This window comes from Symphalangus syndactylus, chromosome 17 (genome assembly GCF_028878055.3).
Source record: "Symphalangus syndactylus isolate Jambi chromosome 17, NHGRI_mSymSyn1-v2.1_pri, whole genome shotgun sequence".
In the NCBI taxonomy this organism is placed as follows: Eukaryota; Metazoa; Chordata; class Mammalia; order Primates; family Hylobatidae; genus Symphalangus; species Symphalangus syndactylus.
In genome coordinates this window covers 19,537,510-19,559,860 of record NC_072439.2, presented here as the reverse complement: position 1 = coordinate 19,559,860, position 22,351 = coordinate 19,537,510, and the positions used below count along the sequence as shown (strand labels likewise).

At 44.9% G+C, this 22,351-nt stretch overlaps 1 protein-coding gene across 5 annotated transcripts; it reads right to left on the bottom strand.

Moving 5' to 3' along the window:
* Positions 1–794: 794 nt before the first annotated feature.
* LOC129466520 (pregnancy-specific beta-1-glycoprotein 4-like) lies at positions 795–17,050 on the bottom strand. Of its 5 annotated transcripts, XM_055250197.2 has the most exons (6): positions 16,930–17,050; positions 15,340–15,705; positions 9,429–9,707; positions 6,422–6,700; positions 5,767–6,021; positions 795–2,357 (listed from the first exon to the last, which is right to left on the bottom strand). In XM_055250197.2, the coding sequence occupies exons 1-6, from the start codon at positions 16,991–16,993 to the stop codon at positions 2,290–2,292; spliced, it is 1,311 nt and encodes a 436-aa protein (XP_055106172.1). In that variant the 5' UTR covers positions 16,994–17,050; the 3' UTR covers positions 795–2,289. The 5 variants fall into 5 exon arrangements, with proteins under 5 accessions (XP_055106172.1, XP_063477114.1, XP_063477113.1 ...); XM_063621044.1 differs by lacking the exons at positions 795–2,357; positions 6,422–6,700 and having other exon boundaries at positions 5,631–6,021; XM_063621043.1 differs by lacking the exons at positions 795–2,357; positions 9,429–9,707 and having other exon boundaries at positions 5,631–6,021.
* Positions 17,051–22,351: the final 5,301 nt, after the last annotated feature.

Here is a 22,351-nt window from a genome sequence, read left to right as displayed (position 1 = left end):
GACTTAGTACTGGAACTAAGAATTTTATGTCTATATGGGTGAAGGGGCAGGAATGTGTAGGAAGACAGTTCTAATTAGGATGGAGGAATTAAACTAGGAAGTAGAGGTAAAGGAAGTGAGAAGGCTTAATAAATAGAAGAAATGTGAACTTATCAAATAGGCTAGAGTAGACCCCTGGAGATTCTTGATTAAGTGAATTAACTAGATTTTAGAAAGGTAATGAGGCAGTCATATGCAAGGAAGGTTTCAAAGTCTGGAGAAAAGAAATCAAGCAATACTTTGAGAAGTGGTTGAGCTTTATGGGAATGGAGAGAACTACACTATTGAGAGATGTTAAAAATAATGAAGAGGGTTTCACCATGTGAAATTGTGTTTCTCATTTGAATCTGAGAAACAGATGAGCAGAGGCTGGAGATAATTATGTCTAAAAACAGTGGGGTACAGGGAGCATAAAGGCCAGGGAGAAAGGGAACTGCAAGAATTAGTGTTGAGAAGCAGGAGTTTAGTGGAGGAAGGAGGAGATCCAGTCCCAGATACAAATAAGTCTTTTCCCTCTCCGAAGCATGGCAGTCAGCCCTGCAGGAACCAGGATAAGAGAAAAGGCCATCATACCTCCTACCAGTCTTCCTGAAATACAGAAATGACATCACGGCTGCTCTAATGTATTAATGCCAGGAAGATGTCCTGTTCCTGAAGGAGCTGTCATGGAAAGAAAAGAAGGAAAGAAGTTGATGTTATTTCACATGGTGGAGCCTGAGGAAAAAGCATGTAACATGAGGTACTCTAGAATTGTTTCTTCAAGGACTACATTGTTTCTGTTGGAAAATTGATGGGAGATGATGATATTCTTGCAGATTTTTTTTCCCTCTCACCATGTTTCTAGGTTGGTGATCAGTCCTCTATCAATTCTCTACTGCATTCAGATATTTTGGAAGGCTTTTGGAGATGAGAAAGGCTGATTGCTATTTTCTATGTCATTAAACTTGCCACCTTTGCACTTTTTCATGGTTGTATCTTTTTCTCAGTGTCTGTATTGTGGCAGCCATGAATGAGACCTGCCAGGTCTCCATGGCAGGGAACTGATTGACAGAAGGCTCAGGTCAGTGCATTTCAAATTCACCACCTCCTTTGCACAGAAAGCTTCTTTCCCACAGGCTCCCAGCAAGGGCGTGAAAGCAAGCCTAGTTCTCTGAGGCTCTCTTTAACTCTAATGGGTGACTGGTTGGAGGACTCCCCATCAGCCTTGCGAAAACTCTTAGAACTGCACTGGTACCTAAAGCTTCTTTCTCTTTCTTTTTCACAAGAATCAGCTCCGCATAGTGGTCTGTGGGTTCTCCCATGTTACCTTCATGCCTGCCCCACATTCCCTCACAGGTGTCTTGCCTGATCAATTATCTTGTATGTCTAATCCCATCTTGGGTGCATCTCAGTTGGTAAAAACTAACATACCAGGCTTGATTCTTTGCCCTTAGCTTTTTTTCTTTCTCTCCCACAAGCAGTCAGTAACCATGTCCTCGTGTTTTATGTGTTACCTCTTTTTCCATATACATACGGAAAAAGGTAGGTACAGTTGAGTTGCACTTCCTATGTGCCAGGCCCTGTGCTAAATACTTTACCTGTATGTCATTTAATCCACACAATAACCCTGTCAGGTAGACATTATTTCCATTTTGCCGATGAAAAGACAGAAGCTTAGAGTGGTGTAAAAACTTTCCAGGTGTCATATGGCTAGTGTCAGGTGGATCTGAGATTTGATTCTAGGACTATTTGACCTCAAGGCTAATGATGATGGTAGTAATAGAGCAGCTGACATTGGTTTCTCTGTGTGTGGCATCTTGTTTCATTGACTGCATTAAACATTTAAAAGAATGATATGAAGAAAACACTCTCATTGCAATTTTCAGGTGAGGAATCAGAGGTTCAGAGAAGTTGAGTCTTGTGCAAGAAATTTATAAATGTAAACTCTCACAGTAAAAAAGAAGAAAGATCTTAGGTCAACAACCTACTTTAATACTTCAGGATATGAAAGAAGAAGAAACTAAACCCAAGCACAGTGAATGAGGGAAATAATAAGGATTAGAGTGGATATAATTAAAATGGAGAATGGAAAAAGAATAGAGGAAATTAATGAAACCAAAAGTTGATTCTTCAAAATAAAATCAACAAAATTGACAACCATTAAGCAGATTGACTAAGAAAAAAAGAGAAAAGTTTAAAATTACTAAACTCAGAAATGAAAATGGACTTTGAGCATGGTGGGTCATGTTTTAATCCTAGCACTTTCAGAGGTCACAGCAGAAGGATTTCTTGAGACCAGGTGTTTGGACCAGCATAGGTAACTTGGGGAGACCCTGTCTCTACAAAAAAATAAAAAATGAATTAGCTGGGCATGGTGGCATGCACCAGTAGTTCTAGCATCTTGGGAGGTTGAAGATGGAGAATTGCCTGAGCCCAGGAGGTTGAGGCTGCAGTAAGCCATAATGACACCACTGTATTCCATCCTCGGCTAGCCTACAGAGTGAGAGCCTCTTTCTCTTCAAAAAAAAAAAAAAAAAAAAAAAAAAGAGAAATGGAGCGATTACTACCAATCCTAATAAAATAATGATTATGAAAGTACTATAAATAATTCTATGCCAATAAATTAGATAACCTAGGTGAAGTAGACAAACTCCTAGAACCACAGAAAAATATGAATAGAACTATAATCAGTATTAAGATTGAATCAATAAAATCATTTGATGAAATTCAATATTTTTTCATAATAAAAACATTCTAAGAATAGAAGGAAACCAACTCAATATAAAGGCAATATGTGAAAAACCCAATGCTAACATCATACTCAATGGAGAAAGACTGAAAGCTTTCCCTGTATGAGCAGGAACAAGACAAGGATGCCTGCTTTTGACACTTTTATTCAACATAGTATTGAAAGGTCTAGTCCGAAAAATTAGGCAAAAATTTGAAAAAAGACATTCAAATTGGAAGGAAGGAGTAAAATTATTTCTGTTGACAGATAACTTGAACTTATATGTAGAAAATCCTAAAGATGGAACAAACCTATTAGAATTAAGAAATAAATTCAGTAATGTAACACAATACATAATCAACATTCAAACATCAGTTGTATTTCAAAACACTAACCATGAACAATCTGAAGGGAAATTAAGAAAAAAAATTTCAATTTATATCAACATCAAAAAGAATAAAATATTTAGGAATAAGTTTAACCAAAGAGGTGAAATGATTAGACCTGAAATCTACAAAATATTGATGAAGGAAATGAAAGACGACATCAATAAATTGAAAGACATTTTGTTTTCATGAATTGGAAGACTTAATATTGTTAGGAGGACAGTGCTACCCAAAGTGAGCTGCAGATTCAATACAATTCCTATCAGAATCTCAGTGACATTTTTGCAGAAAAAGAAAAATCTGTCCTAAAATTTATATTGAATCTCATGACTCTAAGTAGACACACAGCTTTGAAGAGGAAGAATGAAGCTGGAGGACTCACACTTCCTGATTTCAGCATTTACTACAAAGCCCCAGTCATCAATACAGTGTGGTCCTGGCATAAAGGAGGACATAGAAATTAATGAAATATAATAGCCCAGAAAGAAATGCTTGCATATATGGCCAAATGATTTTCATCGGGTGTGCCAAGATCGTTCAATGGGGAAGGGACAGTGTTCTCACCAAATCATATTGGGAAAGCTGGATATCCAAGGGCAAGAAGAGTGGAACCTTTACCTAACACCATGTAAAAAATTAACCCCCAATAGATCAAAGATCTAAATGTAAGAGCAAAAACTATACAACTCTTAGAAGAAAAGCTTCATCATACTGAATTTCACAGTGATTTCTTGGTTGTAACAACAAAAGCATAGGCAACAAATAAAATGGATAAATTGGACTTCACAAAAAACAAAACCTTTTATATATCGAAGAACATTATCAAGAAAGTAAAAAGGCAACCTGTGGAATGATAAAAATATTTGCACATTATATGTGTGATAAGAAAATAATTTCCAGAATACATGAAAGGCTACAAGTCAACAATAGCAAACATCCAAAAACCCAATAAAAAAATGAACAAAAGATTAAAATTGAGTTTCCTCCAAGGAAAATATACAAATATCCAATAAACCCATGCAGAGTTCGTCAGCATCACGAATACTTAGAGATATGCAAATCAAAACCACAATGTTACACCACCTCACACACTTTAGGATGGCTTTGATAAACAACAATGACAGCAACACAAAACAACAGGTGTTTTCAAGTAGATGGAAAAATTGGAGCTCTAGTGCATTGCTGATGGGAATGGGAAATGTTATAGCCACTGGAAAAAGTGCTGTGGCTATTTCTCAAAATATTAAACAATAGATTACCATTTGATCCAGCAATTCCACTTCTGGACATACTCCCCATAGAATTGAAAGAAATTTGAACAAATATTTGTACACTGATGTTGAGAGAAGCATTACTCACAATAGCCAAAACATGTAAACAACTGAAAAGTCCATTGAAAGATAAGTGGGTAGGCAAATGAGGTGTATCTATACATTGAAATGTTATTCAACATTAAGAAGGAATAAAATTCCAATACATCGTGCAAAATGGATGAACCTTGAAGATATGCTAACTGAAATAAGCCAGACACAAAAGGATAATTATTATAAAATTCCATTTATAAAAGATAGTTAGAATAGCCAGTTTCATGGAGACAGAAAGTAGAATGTTGGGTGCTAAGGGTTAGGGGGAGAAGGAGTGAGAGTTTCTGTTTATTGGGTACAGAGGTTTAATATGGTAAGAGGAAAAAGTTCTGGAAATGGATAGTGTGATGGTTACACAACACTAAATTGTACACTTAGAAATAGTTAATGGTAAGTCTTGTATTAGATATATATAAAGTGTCTGGTAGTCTTACCCTCTCTATAATTACACGCTTTTTGGCACTGCCCCTTTCCTGCCATGCAGAGCCCCGGGGTGAATCTCTCTATTTTTCCAGCTCTGCATCAGTCACTGTCCTCCGTGCTGTGTCCCACGTGATGTGCCCACAGCCTCATACAGCTGGTGACTTCAGAGCCAGGACGCAGCTCAGGAGTCTGCCCTGAGTCTCCCTCTCTTCTCATTTCCCTGCAGCCTGGCCCGGGGGAGGCTTGTCTTCAACTGGCAGCTCGATTTAGCCAAATTCAGGACAGGCCACCAGGGCTCTTTCTCCACACATGCTGGTCCCACCCCAGGTGGAGTCAGGCATGGCCAGTCACCAGAGGAGCCCGGAGCAGAGCAGGAAGCAGAGTCTGAGCTGCCCCTCCCTCACTCAAGGGGCTTCCTCCTCTCATTTGTGGGAAAAGCGTGAGCTTGTTTCAAATCCTCAGATGTTCCTTGTAGCTCATGGAATAGGTTCAAGGAAACAAAGACGTGGCAGAAGGGGATGTGTTGGTGACAGCGAGAAGCAACTTGATCTTGAGGACTCTCCTTCTTGTCCCTCTGTGAAGCCTCTTCTACCACATAGGGCTCGGGATTGATAAGGCCCCCTCCCTAACTTTCTCTGTCGAGACGCAAGGTCAGCCATGAGATAACAGAAAAACAAGGAGAAGAGAGTCTATAGAGACAAATTGGGAGGGTTCAGCAGGAGAATTTGGGATTTGCTTGTGCCCATGGGACACAGGCTGGGAATAAAAATGTTTTCCTGACTCTTCTGTGAAAGCCAGATAGACTCCACCTAAAACCCTATTGCCAAGGATGCTGGGATCCACTTACCAATGACTTTGACTGTTATGGATTTGGAGCTTTCCTTGCCAGTGGCTGAGTTACGAACAGAGCAAGCATAGAGCCCGCTATGCTTTGTAGTAATTTGGGGGATAAAGAGCTTTTGTCCTGATTGCTGAAACTTCCCATTAATTGTCCAAGAATATTCTGCTGGTGGGTTAGAGTCCGCGGAGCAGGACAAGTAGAGTTTTTCTCCTGAACGGTAATAGCCGACTGAAGGGTAAATGCTGGGGAGGTCTGGACCATCTGGAGCAAAGAGAATAAAGCCACAGGTGATGTCATCCGAGGGAAGGGGGTGTTCTGGATCTCTTAAAGGGACACAGTGACCCTCTGAGCCAAGACACACCCTCAAGTCCCAGCGAAACCCCCTCTATGTTCACTGAGCCGATGCCTGAGGTATTCACCTGTTTCTCCCATCACAAGCTGTGGGCCCCAGGTCTCCCATGACAAGAGCGTCCCCTCCCCTTATATTCTTGGTTAAGGCTGTGCCTACCCACGTTTTCCCAGGGCAGGGAGCCATGGCCAGCTCAGATGTCCAGAAGTAAAGTTGTCTATACCTGGACCGGAGAGAGACTGAGAGGCCTGGCCTCCGGTCGTTTGGATTTAAGTTGGTGTCCTGGTCCACAGAGGAACAAAAGATACTCACAGAGGACATTCAGGGTGACTGGGTCACTGCGGATGCCACCATATCGATCCCGTATTTCACATTCATAGGGTCCTTTTTCATTTCTTGTGACACTGGGTAGAATGAGAGTCCTGTTTTTAATGGGTCGCCTTACTCTGGGACTGATTGGGAGCCTCCGACCATTTAGCCACCACCTGTAGGTGTGGTTCTCACTCTTAGGTTCGCAGGTGAAGGCTAAGACATCCTTATTCTCCATGGGGTTTAAGTTGTTGATGATGATGTAGGGGTTGGGCAGCTTCGCTGTGTGGATAACAGAGAGAAGATTGTCCTTTGTGGCACCTTTGATTCCTCCACAGGCATCCTTCAATCAGAGTTGGCATCTCCCACCTCTCAGCCCACCCAAATCCTTGAAAGCCAATAGCTGTTGCGTGTGTCACAAGACAGATGCATGATGATCTAAGGGCTCAAAGACTGTGAGGTAGCCTGCTCTGTCTTAGGGAAGCACAGACTTTCTCAAGTGTCAATTGAGCAGCAGTGTTGGGTCATGGACAGACACGTCAGTGGGAGTCACAGCCCTTGTTACCCCTCCCAGTCCCTCCTTCATTAGTTGACTGGCTGGCTCACCTTGGGTTCCCTACCTGGAATGTGCAACTGCTGGGCCCCTTCCAAATTCCATCCTACTTAGCCCCCCTAGATGTGATTTCTCTGCAGCTTCCATTTCCAAGGACATTCTAGAGATGAGTAATAATGGGTCTTCCCATTGTCCTGAAACCCTGAAGATACTGAGCAGCCTGGCCTGGGACTGGATGTTTCAGCAGAAATAACACAGGGGAGACCAGAGTCAAGCCTGGAGGTCAGTTCAGTCATCAGGCAGTGGAGGCACAAGGTGGGGCAGTTTTTTGCAGGTGTTTCATGATGAGTTACTTGAACCAGTGACCTCTAAAGATAGAGCAGAGTTCAAGGAATGATCTAGAAAGAGTGAAGGGGACAGGCAAGAGCTGGTGGCTTTGGAGCAGAACCATGTTCCCTGTCCTGGGTTCTTTAAGTTTCCTCTCCTTCTGCAGAGGGCAAGTGAGGACCATGTGGATCTTTCCAGAAATACATGTGAACATTTGCAAATGCAGAACTGACTGGTGGAAAGGGTGGGAATGAACTGCTGGAAATCTGGTCCTCATGGGCCGTGTGTGTTTGATGGATATGAGACAAATTTGGAGAGATGTTTTGCAAATATTTTCTTTCATTGGACATTCTACTCTCTGATTCCATGGGTTCGATTACTCTAGGGACCTCATGTAAGTGGATTCCAGAGTGAATATGAGAAGAGACTGCTCGTTGCCAGGAGCTGGCAGTGTGGAGAATCAGAAGTTGTTCATGGCTGTGCAGTTTCAGTTATGCAAGGTGGGGAGGTTTTAGAGATCTGCTATACAGCTTGATGCCTATAGTTCACACACATTGAGTATTTCTTCTGCATAAGACTTAGGACAAAAAGTGTTTTGGATTTCTGACATTTTTTGATTCTGAAATATTTGTCACGTAATTACTGGTTTAGCATCCCAAATCTGAAAGATTCAAAATCTAAAATGCTTCAGTGAGCATTTCTTTTCGGCATCAGATTAGTAGGCAAAAGTGTGAGATGATAATCCAAATATATTCTTGCCCCTTTGTTTTCTCTCACTATGTTTCTAGCTTGGTGATTAGTTTTCAGTCAATTCCCTACTGGCCATGCTGCACTCGTATATTTTTTGAAGGCTTTGGGATGTGAGAAAGTCTGATTGCTATTTTCTATGTCATCAGAACTTTCCACCTTTTCGTGGTTGCATCTTTTTCTCAGTGTTTCTCTTGTGGCAGTCATTAATAAGAGCCTGTGGGGTCAGATTTAGGACAGAGTTTTCTAATTCTGCAAAATATTAATGAGATTCTGGTATGGGTTGCATTGAATTTGCAATTCACTTTGGGTATTATTGTCTTTCTAACAATATTGATTCTTCCAGTCCATGAAAATGGAATGTCTTTCCATATATTGACATCGTCTATAATTTTTTTTCAGCAATGTTTTGTAGTTTTCAGAGTATAATCACTGACCTTTTTGGTTAAACTTATTCCAAAATATGTTATTCCTGTTGATTTTAATGTGAATTGAAATTCTTTTCTTAATTTCCTGTGAGATTGTTCATTGTTAGTGTACCGTCTAAAGAATGATCTAGAAAGAGTGAAGGGGACAGGCAAAAGCTGGTGGTTTTCGAGCAGAAACATATTTCCTGTACTGGGTTTTTGATTTTCCCTCTCCCTTTGCAGAGGGCAGGTGGCTCTTCCCTGATAGCTAGATAGACTGCACTGGAAAACATATTGCCAATGCTCCAGGGATCCACTTACCAGGGACTATGATCCTCTTGATTATGAGATTTGTTCCACCAGTGGCTGAGTTATGGATGAAACAGACATAGACCCTGCTGTATGTTTTAGTGATTTGGGGGATAAAGAACACTTGTGCTGATTGCTGGAACTTCCCATCAATCAGCCAAGAATGCTCTGCCAGTGGGTGAGAGTCTGTGAGGCAGGATAGCTTGGGGACTTCCCCTGTATGTTAATAGTTGTATGAGGAAGAAATGGTGGGGGAATCCAGGCCATATGGAGCAAAGACAATAAAGTCACAGGTGATATTTTCAGAGGGAAGGGAAAACCCTCGTCTGTGGAAGGGCCACAGTGACCCTGTGAGTCAAGTCGCAACACTGAAGTCCCAGCCAAATCTCCGCTGTGTTCACTGATCTGGAGCCTGAGACATTCACCTGTTTCTCCCATCACAAGCTGTGGACTCTGAGTCTCCCACTACAGGAGCAGCCTCTTTTCTCCTATTGTTGATCAAGCCTAGGCCTACTCTGCTTTGCCTAGGGCAGAAAGTCATGGCCAGCTTTGATGTCCAGGGGTAAATGTCTCTGTACTTGGACCTGAGAGGGACTGAGAGGCCTGGCCTCTGGCCATGTGTATTTGGGATTGCAGCCTGGCTCCCAGAGGAACAGAAGATACTCACGGAGGAGATTTAGGGTGACTGGGTCACTGCGGCTGGCACTCACTGGGTTCCGTATTTCACATTCATAGGGTCCTGCAATATCCTTTGTGACACCAAATAGAATGAGGGTCCTGTTGGTTTCATACAGCTTCAACCTGTGAGTCATAGGGAGGCTCTGACCATTCATCCACCACAGGTAGCTTGCATCCGGAGTCTCAGGATCACAAGTTAAGATCACAGCCTCCATGGCCTCCCTGGGGTTTAATTTGCTGCTGGAGATGGAGGGCTTGGGAGTCTTCACTGTGTAGAAAACAGAGAGAAGATTGCCCTATGTCGCATCTTTGATTCCTCCAAAGGCATTTTTCAATCAGAGTTGGCATTTCCCACCTCTCAGCCCACCTAAGTCCTTAAAAGTCCATGGCAGGTGTGTGTGTTACAAGACAGATGCATGGCAATCTGAGGGCTCAGAGATTGTGAGGCTGCCTGCTTTATGTGGGGGAAGCACAGACTTTCTCAAGTGTGAATTGAGCAGCGGCATTGGGTCATGGAAAGACACAGGACCAACAGTCACAGCCCCTGGTGCCTCTGTGAGTCCCTCCATCTCCAACTGCCTGCTTGGCCTACCTTGTGTTCCTCACTTGGAGCATGCAGTGCTGGAATCTTCTTAGTTTCAGTCTTACTCTGCCCTGCCGAGGTATGTTTTCTCTGCAGCTTCCCTTTCCAAGGCCATGCTAGGGATGGATGATGGACATTCCCATTGTCCTTAAACCCTTTGGGTACTGGAAAGCATGGCCTGGGACTTGGTACTTCAGCAGAAATAACACAAGGAGACCAGAGTCAAGCCTGGAGGTCAGTTCAGTCATCAGGCAGTGGAGCTACAAGGTGGGGCAGTGTTCCCAGGTGTCTCATAGTGACTGACTTGAGCCAGTGACCTCTAAAGATAGAGGAGAGTCCAAGGAATGACCTACAAAGAGTGAAGGGGACAGGCAAGAGCTGATAGCTTTGGACCAAGACCATGTACCCTGTTCTGGGTCCAGGATGCTTCCTTCCCCACGTAGAGGGCAGGCGAGGATCATGTGGATCTTTCTAGAAATACATGTGGATGTTTGAAAATGCAGAACTGACTGGTGGAAAGGGCGAACATGAACTGATGATGGAAGTCTGGCCCTCATGGACCATATGTGTTTGGTGGATATTAGACCAATATTTGGAAAGAAGTCTTGCAGATACTTTCTCTCATTAGACATTCTACTCTCTGATTCTGAGTTTGACTACTTTATGTACCTCATATCAGTGGATTCCGGGGTGAATCAGAGAGTAGAAGAGTAGTTTCCAGGAGCTGGGATCAGGGGAATAGGGCGTTGTTCCGTGGGTGTGCGGTTTCAGTTATGCAGGATGAGGAGGTTCTAGAGAGCTCCTGTACAGCCTCATGCCTATAGTTCATACAGATAAAGTGCTCCTTATGTAGAAAGATTCAAACCAAGTGTTTTGGATTTCTCATTTTTTTATTTTGGAATATTTACAGTATATGTACTGGTTTAGCATCCCAAATCTGAAAAATTTAAAATCCAAAATGCGCCAGTGAGCACGTCTTTTTGGTATCACATCAGTGGTGAGAAGTGTTGAGTTTTGGAGCATTTCAGATTTTGGATTTCTGGATTTGGGATGCTCAATTTGTAATACTGTAATTTTCCCATAAAAAGTTGTCAGGAGTTTAGACCTCATGTTGTGTTCTGACTCTAGTAACAAAAAAAAAATTTGGAGGAAACATGAAAATGTTTTCATAAGTGGAAATTTTTACTGATGATTGAAATATCTAAGATCAATTGCTGGTAGTAGTATTTCTCTTAAGACCAAAATAAGTTTAGGTGTGCCATGAATTCCAGCAGGATCACATTACACTTAAAGAAAGATGCCAAAGGTGATTTGAAATTAGCAATTCCTTAAGTAGAGAGAGTCCCGTTAAAAGGACAGAACTGGTCAGTGCCTCAATTACATAAAGGGAGGAATGATGCCAAATTTAAAAAAGCGATGTGTGTTATGTTAGTAAATATAGAAAGAACTCCTTTCTTCTAATTTCTGTGCAGAGTTAGGAAAAATGGGGAGGACCCCAAAACAGGTATGTGAAATGCTTTCTTCGTTTTCTCTTAAGCTCAGGATACACCACTAGAGTGCAAGTTTTTGTGAATTAGGAAAAGTCTAAGTGAGATGCCAATGGCTCGTGTGTCTCCCCACACGAAGAACTCCAACTTATGAAAATAGCATCATGAGGAAACAGTTGTGTGTGGCACAGGCAGTAAAACTATCAGATAGCACCCACCTGGCCACCTCCAACTGGTCCCTAAAACCACCAGTATTCCCATTACGTGTATGTTACAGCCTTTGTAATTGTCCCACAACTAGAAAATTTAAAAATTGCTATTGTCAAAACAAAATATTAAATATGAAGTTGAATATGTTGTTCCACGTTTTTTTCCCCACACTTTTTGAACTTTCCTGTTCCAGTTTTGGAAGTTTGTATTGACACATCCTCAAGCTAGGGATTCTTTCCCCAGCTGTGTGCAGTCTACCAGTGAGCATCAAAAGCATTCTTCATTTCTCTAACAGCATTTTTTTTTCTGAGACATAGTGTCATTCTGTCGCCCAGGCTGGAGTGCAGTGGCATGATCTCAGCTCACTGCAAACTCTGCCTCCTGGGTTCACGCCATTCTCCTGCCTAGGCCTCTGAAGTAGCTGGGACTACAGGTGCCTGCCACCATGCCTGGCTAATTTTTTTGTATTTTTAATAGAGACAGGTTTTCACCATGTCAGCCAGGATGGTCTCTGTCTCCTAACCTTGTGCCCGCCTCAGCCTCCCAAAGTGCTGGGATTATAGGTGTGAGCCACTGTGCCCAGCCATCTCTGAGGGATTTTAGCGAGTTGTTGACTTTTGAGTTTGTTCAGCTTTTTACTTAGTGTTAGAACCGAGTGACAAATTTCAAGCTTGTTTTGTGCCTGACAGGAAGCCAGAAGTCTCTAGGAAGTGACTAGAGAACGTGAGCTCCATAGCAGGTTGAGGATGGAGTCACGATTGAAACGGGTGAAATGAGCCCATGGGCTTTGGGGACTGCAGGCCTGTACAGCCTCTGACAACCTGGTGAGTCAGTGCAAAGATTACAACAGTGACAGCAAACTAGCATGGCTGACTCCATCTGGCATCTAGTCTCAGGCTGACTGTCCTCACTCATTCCTGGGCATAGGCCAGGCTAACCTTGGGAGGAATTTAGTTTATGGTTTAACTTTGAAGCAAGAATGATAATAGTTCCTCCGTAAAACTAACACCCTTACTTTGCCCAGGGACTGCCTTTGTAAAACTACTGAAAGACCATGAGGTTAAGATGATAGGAGGGAACTGAATTCTGCTAAAATGTAGGCACAGTTTCTATAATCCCTGACTGCTCAAATGTGATTTGGCCAGAGTTTACAAAGTTCGTAACTAATTGCTCCTATAGATAACATCACTATTGTAGAACGTGAGATTGGTCTTTTGAGATGTTTCTCATTCTTTTGCATTCTGGCAACCGGCTGACCTCATCCATACCTATGACTAATGGCTCAGCCAGTCATGTGGTCCCTACCTAGAGGCGGATTCAAGCACAAACAGATCATTTCCCTCCGCCCGCATGATTCCATCACCAAACAATCAGCACTACTCATTTTTTAGTCCTGTGCCCCTGAAACTATCCTTGAAAATCTCTAACCCCTGATCCACTGGGGAGGCTGATTTGAGTAATAGTAAACCTCCTTCCTCTTGTTTGGCAGACTTGGAGTGGTTAAAATCTTTCTTTACTACAAATCAGCATTTCAATAACTTTTTTTTGTATGTGTGCAGGAGGCCAGAAGAACTCGTCTGGCAATTATAAGAGTCGATGGAGGAACTGCCTATCCCTGTCCCATGGTCTTGTCCACAGGTCAGCCTCACAAAGGGAAAGAGCCCTGGATGGGAATACAGTGGAAGGTCATTCTCTTAGTGACCTGGGGACATTGGCTCGAGATGAAGCCTGGCAGGAGTGGCAACTCCAGTGATTTCTGCACCTTTCGTATTTCCTGGGAGATGGGCCAGGCCACAGTGTTAGCGGGAAGGGAACAGAACAGCCAGCCTAGTTAGAGGGAGTGTCTGGGGAAGGCCTAGGGGTGGAGGAAGAAGCTGTGCAGGACAGGGCTTGCCAGTCAGAATGAAGTGGGAGGAAGATGAGGGACACAGAGAAGCAGAGAGAGGTAGAGACACCTTGGCAGTGAGCAGTGAGGGCTACACTGACTTCAGAGATGCCAGGGACCAGGTGCCACCAGTTCCACAGTCCAGGACCAAGGAGCCCTGAGAATCCTCTGATCGCCAAAGAGCTTCAGAGTTACATGAGGTGGGGTGGCTTTATGGGCAAGAAGTAGTGGGGGGATGAAACATGGGTGTCAGCCTCTGAAGGACAAGGGACAGGTGTGGGTAGAAAATCCTAGGATTCTGCATCCAAGATCCAGTCTCTAAAGAGGTTTTGGATCATTCATTTCCTGATTCGATTCCTTCATTTGTTATGTGAGAGCTCCTGAGTGTGTGTCTGTCGCTGGGCCTGTGCTGGTGCAGGGTGTGAGTGCGGAAAGAAAACAAGGCCCTTTCCTTGATCCTCTCATGACATTGACATGGACACTTTGGGAAACACAGGATTTCAGGTTCAGTGATGGGGATGAAGATCTGAGGGGGAGGCCTGGACATTTTTTTGCACTGACTCTGACGGTTGAGGCAGGTGATTTAGTTCTGAAGTACAGACTAATCAGCTGACCATTTGCTCTCACTCCTCTGAAGTTTGGATGCCCAAGAAGAGAGGATTTGAGCCAATAAATGATTATGGGATCCTTGGAACCCAGTAGGCCCTAACTTCTGGTGGAGGAGAGGATGGGCCTGTGGCTGCAGACAGACCTCATGTGACCCTGATCTCCTCTTTGTGTTTGTGTGACTCTGGTTCAGTTACTGTGCCTTCTTGTGCCTCAGTTTTCTCTCAATCAAATAAGCTAAATGTCAAATGGACTGTGGCTTTTCATGCTATCTCTGAATAAATTTTAAATTATTCAGTCACCTGACCTAATGCTTGGCACAGTGGAGATGTTCACACAAACAGCATTTATTATGCATTTGCTTCCATGAGAAAGCACATTTAGGTCAGATCCCTGTGGACAAGCTGCTACCAGGTACAACTTCTCTCTTCTGTTTCTGCTTCTGGGGACATTAGACTTTCTATGGACTGTCCTAAGCCTCCTAAGGCAGTTGGCTGATGGCGTAGAAACCTTGTCTTTCTGTCCTCTCCACTCTGAGTCTCAAGTGAAGTAAGGTCTGTCCTTGCCCAGGTGAGGCTCTGAGGGCTGAGCCCTGGCTGGTGAGCAGCTCCAGGAGACACAGTCCTCAGACAGCTGGTAAATCCTTGGTCCCAGTAAGCCCTGCCCAAGAAGCCACAATCCAGCCCTGGCTCAGGCTCCTCAGCTTTATCTGGAGTAAGGATTTAGGGACAGGGGTCTGGGGTTGAGACTTCTAGGGCTGAGCTTCTTTGAGAGTATCTCGGGGGACCCTCAGTCCAAGCCCTATTCAGTTCTCCAGGGTCTTTCTCAGGGTGAAATTTATGAAGAGGGCATGAGGTGCTTGGCTGAGACTGATCTCCTGCTGCTGAGTCCCCGCATCAGACTGTCCTTCCTCTGCAGCAAGTGTCTGCAGGGTCTGGATGCGGGAAAGAATTTCTGATCTGTTGAAATTTGTCTCCTCTGTGTGTGTCCTGCACTAAACGCCCAAACTCCAGCGTGGAACATAACGCAGAGAGGGACACAGGCACAGTCCAGGCCTGCCAATCCTGTGTGTGTGAAGCAGACATGACCCCTGCCCCCCAACACCCAGGGATCATGTGGAATCACTCACGGTATAACGTGAAGGTGAAATGTCCAGTTGCTCCTCTAATCCCATCACCTCGCTTTATGATTTGTAAGGTGTAGGATCCTGCATCCTCCCCCGTGACATTCTGGATCAGCAGGGATGCATTGGAATATACTGTTTCTCGTCCACTGTATGCAGGCCCATATACAATTGTTTGATCATCTACTACATATGATGTAATGTAATGGTGGATGTCCATCATTTGCCCTTCGTACCAGATGTAGGCAGCAAGATTCTGGGGCAAATTGTGGACAAGTAGAAGAACGTCCTTTCCCTCGGAAACTTTGGGTGGCTGGGCTTCAATCTTTACTTGGGCAGTGGTGGGCGGGTTCCAGAAGTGTAAGAGTGATGCTAGGAGGTGGAGAGAGCATTAGTTAATATTGAGACCTATGTACTGGGGTGAAAAGTTGGGGCCCTGGGTCCTGAGAATGTCTCTTCAATCCTCAGCCTTGAAGACACAGACAGACACACAAATATACAAACACACACACTCGCAAAAGTGGCATGTGTGTTTGTGTGTGTGTATGTGTGTGTGTCCTACTGTCCTACTAGGTCAAGGACAGCAATATGACCCGCATTCCTTCAACACTTCTGACCTTGTCATTTTTCTGTTTGGAATCCTGTTCCCCAGGGGTCCGCACGGTCCCCTCCACACTGCCGTCAGGTCCTGCCCACATCAGGGCATCCTTAGACTTCTTTCCTGACACCTCCTTCAGAGACCCTGGGTCTTCCCTTTCTGACCTTTCCCTGCTCTGCTCCCTCCAGGGTTCTTGTCAACACCTGACCTCACATTCTAGATCTCTTTGCATGTCTGTCTTCCTCCCCATGACAGTGTGAGCTCTGTAAGGACAGGGACTTTTGTGATCTTGGTTGCACCCCAATGCCTGGAACAGGTTGCAGACTCATGTAGATGTGAGAGTTCTCAGGGCCCTCCACACTCTGGGTGTTTTTTTCTCCCACAATTGTTGAGGTTTTTTGCTGAGGACAGTGTTTCATGCCCTGCTTATATTTTTATTTGAAGTGTCATCTGATATAGTTATTATTATCATTTTTCAAAATGTGGTGGCCCCTGATGATTAATCAGGAAAACAGAACACTTAAGATTTTCCTACTTCTTACCAATTCCGGTTCAATGTGGCTTTCCTGTTTTGACCCCTGTCCCTCTCTGGTGTATTTTCCCCTATTGAGGCTCCAACAGAGCCTTCTTTCCTTTTTTTTCTTTTTTTTTTGAGACGGAGTATCGTACTGTCCCCCAGGCTGGTGTGCAGTTGCGCTATCTTGGCTCACTGCAATTTCTGCCTCCCGGGTTCACGTGACTCTCCTGCCTCAGCCTCCCGAGTAGCTAGGATTATGGGAGCTCACCACCGTAGGTGGTTTATTTTTGTATTTTTAGTAGAGACAGTGCTTCACTGTGTTGGCCAGACTGATCTTGAACTCCTGATCTCGTGATCCACCCACCTCAGCCTCCCAAAGTGCTGGCTTCTTTTATTTTTTAGAACCCCATCCTCTCCAGGAGACCCCATCCAGTGACTCTGCTTCCTCCTCCTGTCCTCTCCCAGGAAGTTCTCTCCTCACCTGTGAGCAGGAGCCCCTTCCAGGTGATGCGCTGTGTGCGTGGGGGGGCTGAGAGGGGCCCCATGGCCTTTGCTGCCTGCGTGTTCTTCTCTGTGGAATGAGCCTAGGATCCAGAAGCTTCCTGAGCACGGCTGTCAGCTGTGCTGCCCTTCCTCCTTCTCCACTGAGCCTCTTCCCAGGGCAGGAGCACTTCTCAAGCTCATGGGCGGGGTCAGGCCCAGGACACCTCTCTGTCCCCTCCTCTCTCAGTCCTGCCTCCTTGTCCCTCCTTCTGTTTTTCCCTTTGTCTCTGTTTCAGGTGCCTGGGAATTGTAGAGGCCTCTGCCTTTTTCAGCAGTGATTCTTTCACCAAACCTCGAGATACTTTGTGCAGACACACACACAGACACACAAACACAAACACACACACACAAGAGACACACACAGACCCACACAGTCACACACATACCCTGCAGGTTGGGCAAGCACAGTCCTGGGCCTCAGCCTCCTGCTGTCCCCATGGCTCTGGGCCGGGGTGCACATTCACGCCCTTTGCCCTCTTTCATCCCCATCTGGCTCTCCCCTTCAGTGCAGGAGGCTGGAGCTGCACCAGGTCCCTGTCACAGTGACGCCCCATTGTGTTGCTGGTGAGCTGTGTGTTGCCTGGTGAGAGGGACCCTTCCTTTCTCTAATCGTGTCTAGCTTGGGTGCAGCTTCCAAGGATGGACATTCAGGACCTGGGTGTCCCAGAGGAAACTATCCTTCCTGGAGGTGTGCAGGGTGAATCTCTCATGCCTCTTGGGAGGAGAGGCCTGTGCTGGTTGCTCAGTGGGGGCTGTGAGTCCCATAGTCAAAGGGACAGTTCTCGGTCACTGTATGGGTCCCTGGGGTCTGGCAGCTGAACTGGAGCTCAGGGTCTCTCATGTTCTTCCTGACCATCTTTGAGGTCCTCTCTTCTCTGCCCAGCTGATTGTCCGGTGGTCACCATATCTTCCCCGTGGTGGTGCAGGAGGAAGTAGAGAGTTACCCAGGAACCCTGCGGGACATGGCTCATTGAGGCGCAGGAGGGGGAGCCTGGGACAGAGCAGGGGTTCAGAGCTGGAGAGATTCATCCCGACTTACTCTGTGGCCATGATGAGCTCAGCCTTCCATGTGCTGACATACCCAGAGGTCTGTCCTGAGGGTTTTGACCTGGCTAAGCTGCTGTCTGTAGATGGGGAACAGGCAGTGGCCAGAGAGCCTGTCTGGAGGGACGTTGCTCACACCTGAGAGGGTGGGTGAGGGTGAGTTGTGTTCTGGGAGCAAAGAGCAATAACACCCACCTTCTCCCCGCAAGCACACAGGAGAGGTCTGTCTTCCCCAGGGACAGCTGGGGGTAGGTGGCCACATCCCGGATGGTGCCTGTGTGTGACCATCACACGCGCTCTGAGCCTCCCGGGGTTCATCGGGCAGGCAGGTCACAGGGTGCCTGTCTGATTCCTGGGGAGGCTGTGGGCCCTCAGGCAGCCGCTGTTCTGTGTCAGCCCTCGGCTTGGCCTAGGATGCCCCAGAAAACAGAACAGATGGAGCAGGGGCGGGCATTTAGGGAGCAGTGACAGAAAGAGTTGATGAGGATGGAGGGAGGTCATGAGGGAAAAGCACCCAGTGTGGTGTCACGTGCACCAGCGCTGCCCTGGGAGATGACTTTAGCTGGGCCCAGGGAAGGAGCAGGTGTGTGGGGTAGGAGCTACCTGCAGAGGGAGTGGTGTTAGATTGGCGGCCGCCAGTTCAGGGAGGAGCTGACAGAGTCCCTGTGGAGAGCACGGAGGGCGTTGAGGACTTGGGCCGAAGTGACCCTGGTGAGGGTGGACCCTGCTGAGCTGTGGGTTCTGCTGAGGGAGGTTGGCATCCCCAGGGAAGGCTCCATGCTGGGAGGGACTCTGTCGCTCTCTGGTGGACAGGGAGGGAAGTGTGAACGGCAGCAATCCCAGGCCAGGCTGCATGTTTTATTCCACATGGATCTGCACAGTTCACATGAGGTCAAACCTATGTTATGTTACAGCTCCGTCACCTTCCAGCCCCATCAGTCCCAGTCTCTGTGGCTCTACATTCACTGTTCTCCCTCTTTCACAATCAGATGTCCCAAACCCAGATTTTTGTCACCTTCTGTGAGTTTGTGTTTGTGTGCAGTAGGCGGCACTGTGTATACCCTGGGGGCAGTGATGTCTGGGGCTGAGCACTGCATGTAGGCTTGAGAGCAGAAGAGGGGGTAGCAGGGTGGGAAGATCAATGTCGGGGGGGCAGGGACAAGTCATTTTCATTTTCTCACTCCCAGGCACCAGAACCTAGGATTCTGACTCCAGGGCACAGTACCACACCCGGCTGGTGTCCCTGGATGTCATGATGCTTATAGTGTCATGTTGCCTTGGCATTCATTTTTTAAGGTGTAAGTTTATTTGCCTCAAATCAGAAGCAGGGCTTCGTCACCATGGCAGTTTTCAATACTGTATCTGGTTCAAGTGGCTCCAGTTGGTGGCCAGAGATAAAATCTTAGAGGCATCTCTCCTGCTTGGTGTGCTGGGCTCCCCTCTCTCCAGCTATTTTCTTTAAACTGATCATTCTGACATTCGCCCTCACATTTAAACTGACCACCTCTCAGTCACAGCTTGAGCTCCTGGTCCCAGTGTTTGCTGGTTGCTTTGAACACATCCATTAAAGCTCCCTGCTGGAAACCTGTCAGATAACACCCTGGACTTAATAAAGCCATTGGCTTACCGGTCTCTTCTCTCCTCCCTGCCCGGGCTCACTGACCTCTGTTTCTGTGGTCTCCAGGTGTGCCGAGTGCTCCCCAGTGTCTGTCAGTAGTGAAAATACTTACACTTACACGTTGTGGTTGTATCGCTGTGGCCTCACATGCCATCCAGGGCCTGACACTGAGGCTGCCCTATGGGACCTGTGCTGGCTGAGCCCCTGCTGGAGCTCTTGTTTTGGGGCCTCTGGTTCTCCTGGGGACAGGAGCTTCCAGCTAAGTTGATTAAAAGACTGATGCGTTTCACTGAAAACACTGGGTCGGTTGATGTATTCATGGGCTTCAGCTGCCATAAGAAACACCTTAACTTGGTGAATTAAATAATAGAAATCTGTTTTTCACAGTTCTGTGGTTAATGTGCTATTTCAACCACTTTAAAATGCACAATCCAGTGAAATTAACCACATACAGAGTGTTAAATTACCATCACTACTATTTTTCCTAGGAAATTTTTATCATTTTCAACTGAAACTTTGTATCTTTTAAGCAATAACTCCCTGTATGTTCCACCCTAGACCTTGATCATCTCTGCTCTATCTCTATGAATTTGCCTATACTTGATGTTTCATATAAATGGAATTATACAATTATGTTATTTTGTTTCTGACATATTTCACTTAGCATAATGTTTCCAAAGTCCATGCATGTTCCAGCGGGTGTCATAGCTTCATTCCTCTTTATGGCAGATTAACATTCTTTTGTATGTGTCACCATATTTGCTTATTCATGTATTGATGAACACTTGGATCGTTTTCGTATTTTATCTTTTGTGAATAATGCTGCAATCAATATTCCCATGCAAGTGCCTGTTTGAGTCCCTGGATTTTATTCTTTGGGTATATACCTAGGAATGGATGTTGTTTCAAATGAGAATTCTATCATTAGCTTTTTGGGGAACAGCAAAACTGTTTCTCCTAGACGCTGTACATTTTCATAATCTCACCGGCAATGTATGAGGATTCCAAATTCTTCCTAATGCTGCTACTTGTTATTTAACATTTTAAAAGAATGGTAGCCAGTTTTGTAGGTGAGATGTGGTGTCTCATTGCAGCTTTGACTTTGTATTTTCCTAATGACTAATGATGTTGAGTATCTTTTCATATCCTTCTTGACTATTTGTATATCTTCTTGGAAGAAATGTGTATTTGAGTCTTTTGCCCAGTTATAAATTGGATGGTTTGCCCTTTTGTTATTGAGTTGTAGCTAGTTCTTTATATTATCTGGACATGAAAACTGCCTATATGTGGTTTGCAAATATTTTCTCTCATTCTGTGTCTATTAATTATTTTCTCGATAATTTCCTTTGATGCACAAAAGGCTCACATCTTGATAAAGACCAATTTATCTATTTTTCTTGTTTCTCAGGCTTTTGTATCATATCTAAGAATCCATTGCACATTTGAGGTCATCAATATTTACCTCTATGTCTAAGATGATTTTATGGTTCTAGGTCTTATATTTAACTCACCGATCAATTTTTTAGAGAACTGTTTGATATGGTGGGCGGTAGAGTTATCTAAATTCACTGCTTGGAATGTGGTTATCTATTTGTTTCTGCACTATCGTTTGAAAGGAGAATTTTTCCTCCATTAAATTGTCTTGACACCCTTTTTAAGAGTAATTGACCATAAGTGTGAGGATTTATTTCTAGACACCCAACTCTATCCCTTTTGTGTCTTCAGGTGTATTCTTTTGCCAGCAGCTTCTGTTTTAATAATTGTACTCCTTTGTGAGATTTCAAATAAGAAAGTTCAAGTCTTATAATTTATTTTGGCAAAATTGTTTTGGCTGTTCAGGGGTGCTTTTTTGAAAGGTGGGAAGGCCAATATTTCACAACTGGGAAAGCCTTTTCTGTCTTCTTCAGGGGGAAATTTGGGAGAAACTTTTAAGAAACTTTATCTAAGTAGGTAAACTGTCACCACTTTATTTGCTGAATTCCTATGTTAAAGTGTGCATTGCCCCTTGTGGAAGATTGTGAGACTCTGGAAGCACCTGCCCACGTGGTGAGAGACAGTGAGTTCTATGATGAGGGGCAGACAGGACATTGTTCTTGGATACAGTGTTGTTGGGGGAGTTGAATTCGTCTCTACTTCTTTATGTCTCTGTACAGTGGGTGTAGGGACCAGCCACACAGGGTCAGTGGGTTTTTCTCCCTGTGTGTGGAGACAAGAGATTGTAGAAATAAAGACACAAGCCAAAGAGATAAAAGACATGTGGGCCCAGGGGACCACTACCACCTAGACGTGGAGACCGATAGTGGCCCCGAATGCCAGGCTGCTCTGATATTTATTGGATACAAGACAAAGGGGCAGGATAAGGAGTGTGAGCCATCTCCAATGATAGGTTAAGGCCACATGGGTCATGCGTCCACTGGACAGGGGGCTCTTCCTTGCCTGGCAGCTGAGGCAGATTGTGAGAGGAGAAAGAGAGAGAGAGCTTACACCATTATTTCTGCTTATTAGAGACTTTTGTACTTTCACTAATTTGCTACTGCTAACTAAACGGCAGGGCCATGTGTACAGGATGGAACATGAAGGCAGACTAGGAGTGTGACCACTATAGCACAGCATCACAGGGAGATGGTTAGGCCTCCGGATAACTGCGGGTCGACCTGACAAATGTCAGGCCCTCCACAAGAGGTGGAGGAGTAGAGTC